This window comes from Dermacentor albipictus, chromosome 1 (genome assembly GCF_038994185.2).
Source record: "Dermacentor albipictus isolate Rhodes 1998 colony chromosome 1, USDA_Dalb.pri_finalv2, whole genome shotgun sequence".
In the NCBI taxonomy this organism is placed as follows: domain Eukaryota; kingdom Metazoa; phylum Arthropoda; class Arachnida; order Ixodida; family Ixodidae; genus Dermacentor; species Dermacentor albipictus.
Window position 1 is genome coordinate 289,513,867 of NC_091821.1, and position 12,275 is coordinate 289,526,141.

Sequence of the window (12,275 nt, forward strand, 5' to 3'; positions counted from 1 at the left end):
TCGGGGTAGATGCGGCAGAATCCGTGAGGACAAGCGCATTACTGGTTTCCAGAATTTCCTCGATGTACGCGATGGTCATGCCCTTGTTGATGTGTTTGAACTCCTCGCTGAAGTTTGTCAGCAACACTGTCGTATTTCCTCCGCACAGTCGAGCGATCCCTTTTGCGACGGAAATTTCACGGTTGAGCAGTAGACGTTGGTGGCCTTCGATGACGCCTTCTACGTCAGCGGGTGTTTCGGTGCCGACCGAAATAACAATACTGGAGCGAGGCGGGATGCTGACTTGACTTTCGAACACGCTTAGAACATGGTGACTACGAGAGCTCTCCGCCGGTATCGCTCGATCTTCCGACAGCGTTATTGACTTCGACTTCAGGTTGATGATTGCGCCGTGTCGGTTCAGGAAGTCCATGCCGAGAATGACGTCTCGTGAACACTGTTGGAGGATAACGAAGGTGGCAGGGTAAGTCCGGTCATGAACGGTAATTCTCGCCATGCAGATTCCAGTCGGCGCGATGAGGTGTCCTCCAGCGGTACGAATTTGAGGGCCTTCCCATGCAGCCTTAACTTTTTTCAACTGAGGGGCGATGGGTCCACTCATGACGGAGTAATCGGCTCCTGTGTCTACTAAGGCGGTGACTGCGTGGCGGTCGAGAAGAACGTCGAGGTCGGTGGTCCTTTGACTTGCGTTACAATTAGGTCTTGGCGTCGGATCAAGGCTGCGTCGCGTTGCCCTGTGGCTAGTACGTGGCGTCGTCAGGTCGTCTTTCGTCGGCGTATTGTTTGCTTCCAGACTTCGTCGGGACGGCGGCGCGTCGTTATGTCGTCGAGGTATAGTTTCTTCGGCGTCTTCGGCGGCGGCGGAGGATCTTCGTCAGTTCGACGAACAGCAACCGCACGTCCATCGGTTGCTGCTATGGGCTCGCAGACAGGCCCCGGGCTGGGCCAGTGTATGGTCGGCGCTGCGGCGACAGGTAGCGGCGAACGACAGCGGTGACGGCGAACGAGACTGTCGTGGAGGGCTCCACTGAGTGGCAGCGAGGTAGTCGGCGATATCGCGAGGTCGTTCGCCAAGCTGCCGTCGCGGCGCGTTAACGGCGAACTCTCGCAGTCCCATCTCCCGGTATGGGCATCGGCGATAGATGTTACCCGCTTCTCCGCAGTGGTAACAGAGCGGGCGGTGGTCAGGAGCGCGTCAAATGTCCGTCTTCTTGGGCAGCTGCGCTGGGCGACGAGTGGGCGTGCTGGCGGCGGCGGTGGACGACGGAGCTGTGGGGGCCCTGGCACGGTCGCGCAGGGGCGCCTTGACGGCGGCGTAGGTCATCGCTTCCGGCTGGGGCTGCGGTGATTCTGTTGCCCCTCGGGAACTCCAAGGGATCGCTGAACCTCATCTTTCACGATTGAGGCGATTGAGGCCACTTGAGGCTGCGACCTCGGATACAACTTCTGCAGCTCTTCCCTTACGACCACTCTGATAGTCTCGCGCAGATCGTCGGTGGCCAGTGATTGAATTCCTAAGTAGTTTGTAGAGTTCGTGCGGCGATTGAATTGCCGGTTCCGCATTTCGAGTGTCTTCTCGATGCTGGTGGCCTCGCGAAGGAACTCTTCTACGGTCTTCGGTGGGCTTTGTATCATTGCGCCGAAAAGTTCTTCCTTCACACCACGCATGAGTAGGCGGACTTTCTTCTCCTCGGGCATATCGGGGTCGGCGTGGCGAAACAGACGGCTCATTTCTTCCGTAAAGATGGCAACGTTCTCGTTAGGTAGCTGCACTCGGGCGTGCAACATAGCTTCGGCCCTTTCCTTGCGCACGACGCTCGTAAAGGTGTGCAGGAAGCCACTACGGAAGAGGTCCCATATTGTGAAGGTCGACTCCCGGTTCTCAAGCCACGTTCTGGCGGCGTCTTGTAAGGCGAAGTATACATGCCGCAGCTTGTCGTCGGAGTCGCAGTTGTTCAAAGTCGCGATTCATTCGTAGGTCTCCAGCCAGGATTCCGGGTCTTCAGTTGCTGCTCCATGGAAGGTCGGTGGGTCCCGAGGTTGTTGCGGGATAACGGGGGACGCTGAGCAGCCATTGGGGTTCTCTTGGCCGCGATCTTCTTGGTCGTCTCAGATAGAAGTCCGTGTTCTGGAGGCAGTCCTTGCAGTCTGCGGCTAGCACGCTGGTCTTGGGCGATGTTGGTTTTGCCCTCAGGCTTCGGGCTTGGATCGCGGCTTTGCGAGGCGTTCGGTACATGAACGCACTAGCACGTCCACCAGATGTCACGTGGTAGTGACGGTGAAGAAAGTAGCCAAACTGGGAACGACGAAACTAGCGTTTTATTGGGCGAACTTGTGCCCTCAAAAACAGGCTACACTCAAAGAACGGCGACAGTGGCGAATACGCTCGGCGATCGTCGAAAATCTGATCTGCGGGTCAAGCGCGTCGGCATATTTTACATCAGTCGTCGAATGTTCCAGAGTAATCGCTGGGACCCGCGCGCCTTCCACAAAGTTCTACATTATTCACGTCGCGCACACATGCAATCAGATTACAGACAGCGGATGGAACCATCGATAACATTCCAGAAACTTGCGATACATGCAGGTGTGTCCTGCGCTGTGCGATAACATTTGTTAGGCGGTGAAACGTGTCGCCCGATAAAGACAAATACACGTGTCAGTATCTTGTGGATTCAATGTAATATTTTGCAACCCACGTCGCCATTTTTATGTCGGTAAAACTCATGTAGCAGTAGATAATGCAAAGATAGTGTATCAAGCGCTGCGAGGACGCGCTGGCCTGAAATGGCCGAGACAACGGCGGTCACGAAGCTGACCCGACAACCTCGCTTGACTTTTAATTAGCCACATTTTGTAACGAGAGAGAGCTAAACGGTTTTATTTAAGCACAAAAAATAAGAGGCACTCGACTTCTCTGTCCTCTCATGCTACAGCATATTAATATAGTATAACAAAACTTAGTTCATCGTTCCTGCTCCAAGTTCTGTCAGCCGAACTGGCCTTTCTAGTTAAAAATGAATATGCGACAGCTATTCCTCCGTATACTTTAAGTGTACTTTTCTGTTTTATTCGAAAGTGCTTCACAAGAATTGGATAAACGGCACCCACCGACATGAAAAAGCGCTTCGTGTGTCGTTTGACTTTTTTCATGCGTCTGAGGGTGGTAAAAGTGAACAGCTAGCTCGCCCAAATTTCACCACGCTGACTAACACGTGTACTCCAAATGGCATCGGAAGCGTCGCTTTGCTATGTCACCTGCAGCGGGCGCCTCTGATATACAGTGGAAACACGTTAATCGCACCACTAGCATGTACCTTGAATTGGACGCCCCCGTTTAGCTTCAAATTAACCCAAACAGGGAACTGCAAGGCTGAGATGACAAGAAAAGGTTCGCCTTTCCGTGCTTGTAATATATATATATATATATATATATATATATATATATATATATATATATATATATAAAGAAGAAGAAGAAAGGGGTTTAACCGAGGGGCCCGATATTTATTTGTCATATCATGAGAAGCCAACAAACACTGACACCAAGGACAACATAGGGGAAATTACTTGTGCTTAATAAATGAAATAGAGAAAGGGTAAATTAATGGAAATTAAAGTGGACGAAAAAACAACTTCCCGCAGGTGGGAACCGAACCCACAGCCTTCGCATTTCGCGTGCGACGCTCTACCAATTGAGCTACCGCGGCGCCGTTTCCACATCCACTTTTTTGGGTATTTATGTGTCCTAGTAAAACGCTGGGCGTTCTACTAGGACACATAAATACTCCCAGGGTTCGGTTCCACTCCCAGGGTTCTACTATATATATATATATATATATATATATATATATATATATATATATATATATATATATATATATATATATATATATATAGGTCTCTCGTTATTCTATCTAGCAAACCTCTGTGCTAGCATGCTCATAAAAAGATTTCGTTTACCGACAGTAAGCGTGCCGCACCAACGAAAATCGGCTCCAGCTAGTGGGCTCCCTTCATTCACCGCACTGGCCGGCGTTTTCTCGTGCGGCCGCCGGCATTCGCGACGCCCAAGGCCGGAACGACGAGCAACGTGGACGCGTGGCAAGCTCACCTTTGCGGCGGCGGCTGGTGTCATCCTCCTCCTCCGCGCGTTCGTGCTCGACTGGCCGCGTCTTCTTCGCCGCGCAGCGTCGCTTCGGCGCCAGCTGACCTCCTCGATGGGAGAGGGCCGTATTTTCATGCCTGTGGTTCTTATGGCGCCGCGGCTTTTCAGGCCATCTTTAGGGTTCCCTTATTGAGAGTCAGCATTTTCGTGCTCAAGTCATAGCCATACAGCTTTCAAAGCTGTCGTCCTTCTTTGGCGGCCGTTTTCGTGGCCGCTGGCGGCGCGCGCTCTCGGGCGCTGCGGGGAAAGGGAGGAGTCGCCCGGACGACAAAGGCAGGCGAGGAGAACAGCTCGCTCCTTCCTTCCTATGTTGACAATCATCGCCGATGCTTCTTGCATACGTTTTTAACGGGAAAGTGTTTTATGCCGGGGTCCACCATGGACTTGCTGTCACGGATGTGACGTCGGCGCAAGCGCGTAAAACATGCCAACATGAAGCGAGCAACGCGCTGAGGTGACGAGGCAGTTTGTCCTTCGCATCCGCCTGTGACGCCTCGTGGAGTGCAGCATGCATCGTTGCACGCTTGCGGTGGCAAACGCGTGCGCGGAAGGCAACGACGTCGTGGGCGAATCCGCCAAGAAGCAGAACGCGGCGCACGCCATCGAGTCACACGACAAGAGTGGACACTTGTTTCGCGGCCGGGCTATGGAGATTCGCCGATTCCGCTAGGAATGTGGTGCGGCACGACGCAACCTGTGCCAAGCCAAAGCCACCTAGAAAAAAACGTAAGGCCTCTGCACGCCGGTGTGACGTCACGCTAGTCGGATGGGCCGGACAGTCGACGCCGTCGGCGTCTCCGCGCCTAGGTTCGTTGCGCTTGCAGTGTGTCTCTTTGCGCGTTGCGGATACTATGGCATGAGAAAATTAGTGCTGTCCTTAAAGTGACAGCAACCTATAAATTCAGATGCTTCGTTTCCAAAGCAAGACACGTATAGCTGACGCAAAAAATAAGGGGGGGCCGCTAGTTCACCGCAGTCAACACCACCATAGGAAGCAGCATTCTTTCATACCTTCCTTAGATTACTTGATAGGCAACATTTTTGTTTTTTGCGTGTATCGCAACACGACCTGCCTTATTGTGCTTGTGATGTTTGGTCGGGACTAAGACAAGCAAACTGCATGCTGCTTGTGGTATAAACTTTTTTAAAAACAGGGTTGAAGTGCCTCAGTCACTCAACTTTAGACGGAACGAAAGAAAGAGGAAAACTGCATATTGAAGACACAGAATACACACAGACAGTTTCGGCGCGTCCGACGCGCCGAAACTGCAGCCCGAATCGAGGTGTTTTGCCGTGCCGAAGCGCCGGATCGGACGTCCGGCGTGCTACAAACCGGGCAGATTTTCATCGTCCGACGTGTCCGACAACTGTACGGTTATGCTCTGCTTCTTTGTTCCTTCTTTTTGTTGTGACGGCGATTTGCCCTGATCTGTATTTTTTTTTTCATGTATTCTATATCAACTGCTGTTTGTCAATGATATATGTACTTCTCCCCCCCACTGTAATGCCAAACTGGCGCTGTGGGTACTGTGATAAATAAATAAATAAACTGCATTCAGAAACAAACATTTTAACTCTTCCATATACAATTATCATTCTCACTCTTGCATTGCGTAAAACAGTCCTCGCTAGACACACGAATATCGAGGTTAATTTTATTGTGAAAATTTTATCATTATAGGATCACGCACAACTAATTCTCAAATAGAATGAGCTTCCGTCTTTGTTGTACCATTTCTTTTTTTATTTTTTTTTCCAGCCGCCTTGTTTGCAGGCCTTATTGGTCTTCACAAAATACTGAAATAATGGTGAAAAGTAAGTAAAAAACGAGAGGCCTACTCTCAGTCCTAAAGGAAAACTTGCAATTAATGGATTGCGGTAGCATGGAGAGTTCGAATCATAAACAGGTAGCACAATGCACTCAAATAACATTTGAATTGGCCAAAATGCAGGGTTTAAATTTTGATAATGCAGGCAAATAAGTCCTAGCTACGCCACAGGTTTCTTTGTACAAGGGTTCTGTCAACACAAACATACGTAGATGTTCAACAAAACAGAGCTTCATGTATAAAAAATAAATAATGAGAAACATCTCAGGCCTTCAAGGTCTGCAATTTTCGGTCGTTCTTGGCGCTGCGTAATTTGTCGTTTTCTGTGCGGCACAAGTTGTTCAGCAGTGTATTCGCTGCAGCACTTACAAAATGCCTCATTACCTCCTGTGCAGGATGACCGAAATCACACACATCGACGTCCTCAAAGTCATGAAGGGTAGCGAACACAAGGCCGACAAGAGTATCTTTCTGCCTAGGAAGGCTGAAAAATCGTACGGCATATTCTGGTGTCCTCAGCTTGTCTAATATAATTTCAGTAAAGAGTACAGCATTAACTACAACTGCTCGTGGAAACTTCAGGCCACCCCATACAAAAATGCTTCCTTACTATTTTTAGAACTTTTATCAACATCCTATCAACTTTAGTAACATCCTATTGACTTTTACTATTTAGTAACGTTTGTCAAAAGAAGGCTGGTTACTTCTTTTCTAACTTCAGTATGTAAAAAGAAAGTTACTAGAAAGTTAAGACACACTATTATATCTTTTTAGAAACACGATTCAATAGGAAGTCAATAAAAATAATTATGTTCTTAAAATACATAACCCAAGTTACAAAACATGCATGAATATTATTCAATAAGGTTATAATTATTCAGTGAACATGGCTGGTGCAAGACAGTCTTGTTTCATGGACAGGTGTAAATTTCCACAATTTTCAATCAACTTTCTAGTAACACCGGTTACTAGAAAGCTGTCAAAAATGGTTTAGTGAAAAATGAACATACAACAGCATCTGAACTATAAATGAATATGCAAAGACTGGCTGCTTTAAAAAAAAAATTGTTTTTTGCACAGTAACTGTTTCCTAATTTTTAATCAACTTCCTAGTAACAGATGATAGTAGAATGTTCATAGAAAAAAATTGCTTCTAATCCCGGACGCTAAGAGGAAATATGGTCTCACCAATTCAAGAAGAGGGCACGTATTCTCTAAAACACGACAGCTAGTGCCATAAGAAGCGTGTATATGAGCGGTGATCATGAATTTGTGCTCAGTAGGTGTCAAAGAAGCCCGTAGGCCATGCACCATCGCACTAGACGGAGCTGCACGGACGGCGCGCTGATCGGCTCGTGTTCGCCAACTAAAGCGGGAGACACACGGTCCGATTCAGTGTCTGATCCGGCGTCCGACGCGCCGAAACTGCAGCCCGAATCGAGGTGTTTTGCCGTGCCGAAGCGCCGGATCGGACGTCCGGCGTGCTACAAACCGGGCAGATTTTCATCGTCCAACGTGTCCGACAACTGCACCGTCGTCTGGCCGAAGCCAATGGCAGCGCGGCTGGCATGTGACGTTCTCTGACGTTCCCTCCACGGAGGCGGTGCTGGCTGGCCGGTTTCTCGCAGTTATTCTTTTTCCTTGCCTGCTGCAGTTTGTTTCTGACATGAAATAGTTACCAGTTCAGTAAAATTATCTCGAACGTGTGCCTGTTATGCAAACCAGCGCCTTGTACACTAGCACTAAGCTACTGGTGAGATCGGGACCCGGACACGAGGGCATTTCGCGAGCAGACATCACACACCGACCGTCTGAGCGAGGCCGCTCGCTTCGCTTGCACGTTTGTCCTTCGCAACGACTGCGTCGAGTAAACCAATTGTATTTAATTACGGCCGACCTAAGTGTACAGTGTTAATTGTTTTGGCAAAAATAAGCACTCTTCGACGAGATCGGGCTGGATCGCAAGCGCCGTCGGCTGCAGCGTCCGCCTAGCAATGCCTACCGGCCCTATCGCTGGCTTTAGCGGAGCCGTCAGTGGACAACACGCCCTCGTGAAGTGTTCTGTCACTCACAGGGGCATAATTTTATCGACAGCGTTCGCGTAAAGCGAAGCAGTGTTGCGCACAGTTGTTTATATTGCGTTTCTCGACGTGGATATGAACTCAAGCTGGGGAGCTGGATGTGGGCGGAGCTTACGCGCCGCTCATGCCGTTCATGCCAACGTTTATACGTTGCGTCGGAGCTTGTCTCCAGTGGTTGCGCGCCCTTTCCCTCCAGCCGAAGCGAAGCGACGCGTTCGCTTGCCAGCGCGCGCCGAAGCTTTCGGCGCGTGCCAGTGGTTGGGGCATTAGGTAAAGAGATAGCGTCTGTAAACGATTGTGTGCTTTCAGTTTGCCCAAGATTATTATTTAGACAGTAAAAAACTTCTCTCGTTTCGAAAGTACTTACAGAAATGTCCGGGAGAGCTCGCGCGTGGTGTTTTCAGTGAGCGCCGACAGCAAAACCTATGAGGAGCGCGCCGCGTGATCCCTCATACTACGCCAGCGAGGCGCTTCCGCTAGATGGCGACTCCGTAACTCCTCGCCGCCAATATCCGCGGGAGATCACACAGGAAGTCTGCGTGCACGTGACACAAACCGGTTCCGCAAACTATGCCCAACACAATGTTGTCCGCACTAGTAACGTTGGTTGTGCGTACCGACCGGGTACCGATTTCGCTTGAAATCGGAAGTTCAGGCATGCATGGAAACGAGACAGAGAAGTGTAGGCAGGTTGGCCTTAGGAGCACACGGGAACACCCCAATTGAGGGGGTGCAGGGGGACATGGGATGGACGTCATTCGAAGGTAGAGAGGCAATAAGTAAACTAAAATTTGAACAGAGACTCTCAACACTGGAGGAAAAAAGGTGGGCAGGAAAAGTGTACAAATATCTGTACATGAAAAGTTTGAACACAAAGTGGACACTTAGAACGAGGAAGCTGAGGAATAGATACCTACAGCCGAGGGAGGGGGTCCAACGTGGTTCTAGTGTGGGAAAGGAGGTGAAGGAGATGGAAAGATAAATGTGGGAAGAAAGAATGCTCGGAAAGCCAGCGCTATCAATGTATAGGTCACAAAAACAGGAGATTAAGAGAGAGCTCTTATTTGATAACTCGCGGGGCAGCTCACTATTATTCGAGGCTAGGACGGGGGTTTTGAGAACGAAAACATACAGGGCTAAATTCGAAGACGTGGACGTTCGGTGCACAGCTTGCGGAGCCGAAATGGAGACCACTGAGCCTATAGTGCTGCGATGCTCAGACCTTCACCCGACCCTGGCAGAGGGAACAGTGGCAGATATGGAAGGGGCATTAGGTTTGCCCGGGGAACGAGGGCAAATAGACGAGAAAAGAGTGGCAGTAACGAAGAGGAGGCTAGAGGATTGGTGGAGGAAGTCAAGGGATAGATAATACCATAAATCGGGAAGATAATGTTTCCTGTACTGTTTTAGATAGGTATATTGGAGGGAAAAGGGGAGTAAAAACTAAATTAAGAAAAAGAAGATATAAAGAAAAAAAATAATAAAATAGGAGGGGGAGCAAAAGGCTAGGTGGCGCCAGCCGCCGCCCGTTACAAAGGGTATAGCCGCCATCCATCCATCCATGGCGTCTCGCTTGAAGTGATTGTGATGTGTGCGTGTAGCCATGTGTTTGAATTGAATTGAATTATGGGGTTTTACTTGCCAAAACCACTGTCTGATTATGAGGCACGCCGTAGTGGAGGACTCCGGAAATTTCGACCACCTGGGGTTCTTTAACGTGCACCTAAATCTAAGTACACGGGTGTTTTCGCATTTCGCCCCCATCGAAATGCGGCCGCCGTGGCCGGGATTCGATCCCGCGAACTCGTGCTCCCTAACACCATAGCCACTGAGCAACCACGGCGGGTGCCGTGTGTTTGGGCTTTATAAGTCGGTTCTTTATTCTATGTTGCGGGATGGTGTGGGTGTGGTCCATGTTGGCCGTACAGCTGGCAGTTATGCAACCGAGGGATGATCCTGCTCAAGTTTCCGGCGGTATGCGGTTTTCAGCGGTCACGCCTGTTGCAGGAGTGTCGCTCGACGACGTTACGAGCTCGAAGCTGTGGTCAGATTCCTCGTTGGCGTTCCGTAATTCTCTTCGCACGGGCGCGCTATGTTGCAAAAGCCGCTTTCGCGATCTATCGTCGTGACGATAGATCAGGTTTTTTATTATTATAAGTAATGATCCAGCTGTAGGGCACATGTAACCGACAACCGGAAGTCTCAGGAGAGCACCTGAGATGATAGTAGAGCAGGCGGCGCAGGAACTCCAGGGCACCCGAGGGACAGTGGGGTATCAAAGCTCGAAGCAGAACGGTAGGTAGGTTGGGGCCGCCGAGGCAGGTGTGTGCCAGGGACTGTTCGCACGGACAGCTCGCCTGGCACGCGCAGCCGTGCCTCGCAAGGTCGAGATACTTTAAAGGCACCTGCGCCCATGATCTTTCTTTTGCCTCGGCGCAGTGAGCACGATTAACGAGAATAATGTGGAGGGCATCCGGTGCAGTCGCGAATGCATCATGACAAATGTAGCTCGCGTCGCCTGGCGTCTGTAGTAATATCAGAGTTGGTTGTATGAACTTTATGCATAATACGCTTTGTTACGGTACCTTAACAGAATGGGTCTAGAGAATGGTGTTGGTACATTTTTTCGTACCGCCCTAATCCTATACCCCCACTACAAACACACACATACCCCCTTTTTTATGTATACATACAATTCCTTGCCATGACGGATCATAGCCTCCTTTATTTTTGAAAAATAGAGGAGGCTATGGACCGATTGACCAGTTCAAGTTGTCAACTTGTCAGTAACTGTCGTAGGAATCAATGTAATAAACACAATTCCACGATCGGATTGTTTGCTTTCATTTTTCATTGTAACACTGAGGACTACATAGAACTTTATTTTGTATATGTGAGACAAGTATGTGGATATCATGAGCTTAAGCCAATGTGCGATACACAGACAAAGCAGCTGCTACAACATGAACTGCATTGAGGGCCACACAACACATACGTAATTAAAGGTGCAAAATATAGGGGGAAGCTTCAAAATACGCTCTGTAGCACTGCAAAGTATAACATATATTGTATGTGTACAATAAATGTTCAAAAATACAATGCATCAATGTCCCATTTGCCTTCAAGTTTATTATGAAGTTCAAGTTTACTGAAGTTTATTATCAGCATATGTACAACAGGAATCTACTAACACACCTGCAGTCAAGGTAGCTGTTCGAGGTGTGCTGGCTGCCTCAGTGTAAGAAAAAGAAATTGGGTAAATGTCGCCACAGTGCCACTGCTTCTTGCCTCTGACCTGCACGTGCCTCTGCGGCATCTTTGTGCACAAGTGTGCTGGCGTGGCGAGGCGTAGGAGTCATCCGAGAGAAAGAGTATTATTTACATGGAGAAGTGGCTGTTCACATTGCCTGTCACTTTCCCTCAAATGTTTCCTTGGCGACTAGGGTGACACACCCGCAGTCAAGGCGGCTGTTCGAGGTGTGCTGGCTGCCTAAACGAAATAAAAAGAAATTAGATGAATGTCGATACCAGTGCTATTGCTTATTGCCTCTTACCTGCATTTGCCTCCACGGCCTCTTGGCTTGCAGAGTCTGTATGAGGGAGCCGCTGTGGCTAGGCGTAGGCATTGTCTAAGCAAAAAAGAAAAGGCCATTTAAATGGGGAATTATGGAAATAAATGCAGTTGTTATGTCTGCTTCTTGCATTCTTTTTGCCTAAAAGTTTTCAAACATAGTATCCAGTACACACCAGCACTTTGACGGCTTCTTCTTTTTACCTGCAGGTGTTGCTGCGTGATCCTTGGTATGGCTGCGTGCAGCATTGTAACACTTGGTGGAGGCATTTGAAGTGCATATCATATTGACCGCAAATAAGACTGGGACAGAGGGAGAAAACACCTAAACAGCACGGGCGGTGAAGTTAAAGTGAAGTTCTTCTGAAGCATCTTATTTGCGGTCAGTATGATATGCAGTAAATACCAACTAGGCCAAAGTGAAGTTCTTCTGAAGCATTTGAAGTGGTAGCCAAAAATATGAAGAATCATCCTTGTCTGCACGAATGCTTTCAATTTCTAAATGCAGTGGTAACTATCACTATTGGTGCAAGGCCCCCCCACATCTATGCGGCAAGTGCCATAGCTCGAAACTGAATTGTTCCTTTAGTGTTTCACAAGGCATCTGATATGTCCACATTAGATGT

General features: G+C 48.9%; 1 protein-coding gene across 2 annotated transcripts in view; it reads right to left on the minus strand.

Annotated features, from left to right (window-relative positions):
- The window catches only part of LOC139054444 (atrial natriuretic peptide-converting enzyme-like), a 784,429-nt gene extending 779,032 nt beyond the window's left edge, over positions 1-5,397 (minus strand). Inside the window, exon 1 of one of the 2 annotated variants that reach the window (XM_070531426.1) lies at positions 4,115-5,397. In XM_070531426.1, coding sequence (XP_070387527.1) covers positions 4,115-4,243 — 129 coding nt within the window. In that variant the 5' untranslated portion in view covers positions 4,244-5,397. The remainder of the gene's footprint in view (positions 1-4,114) is intronic. The other variant, XM_070531425.1, reaches the window with a different exon arrangement.
- Positions 5,398-12,275: the final 6,878 nt, after the last annotated feature.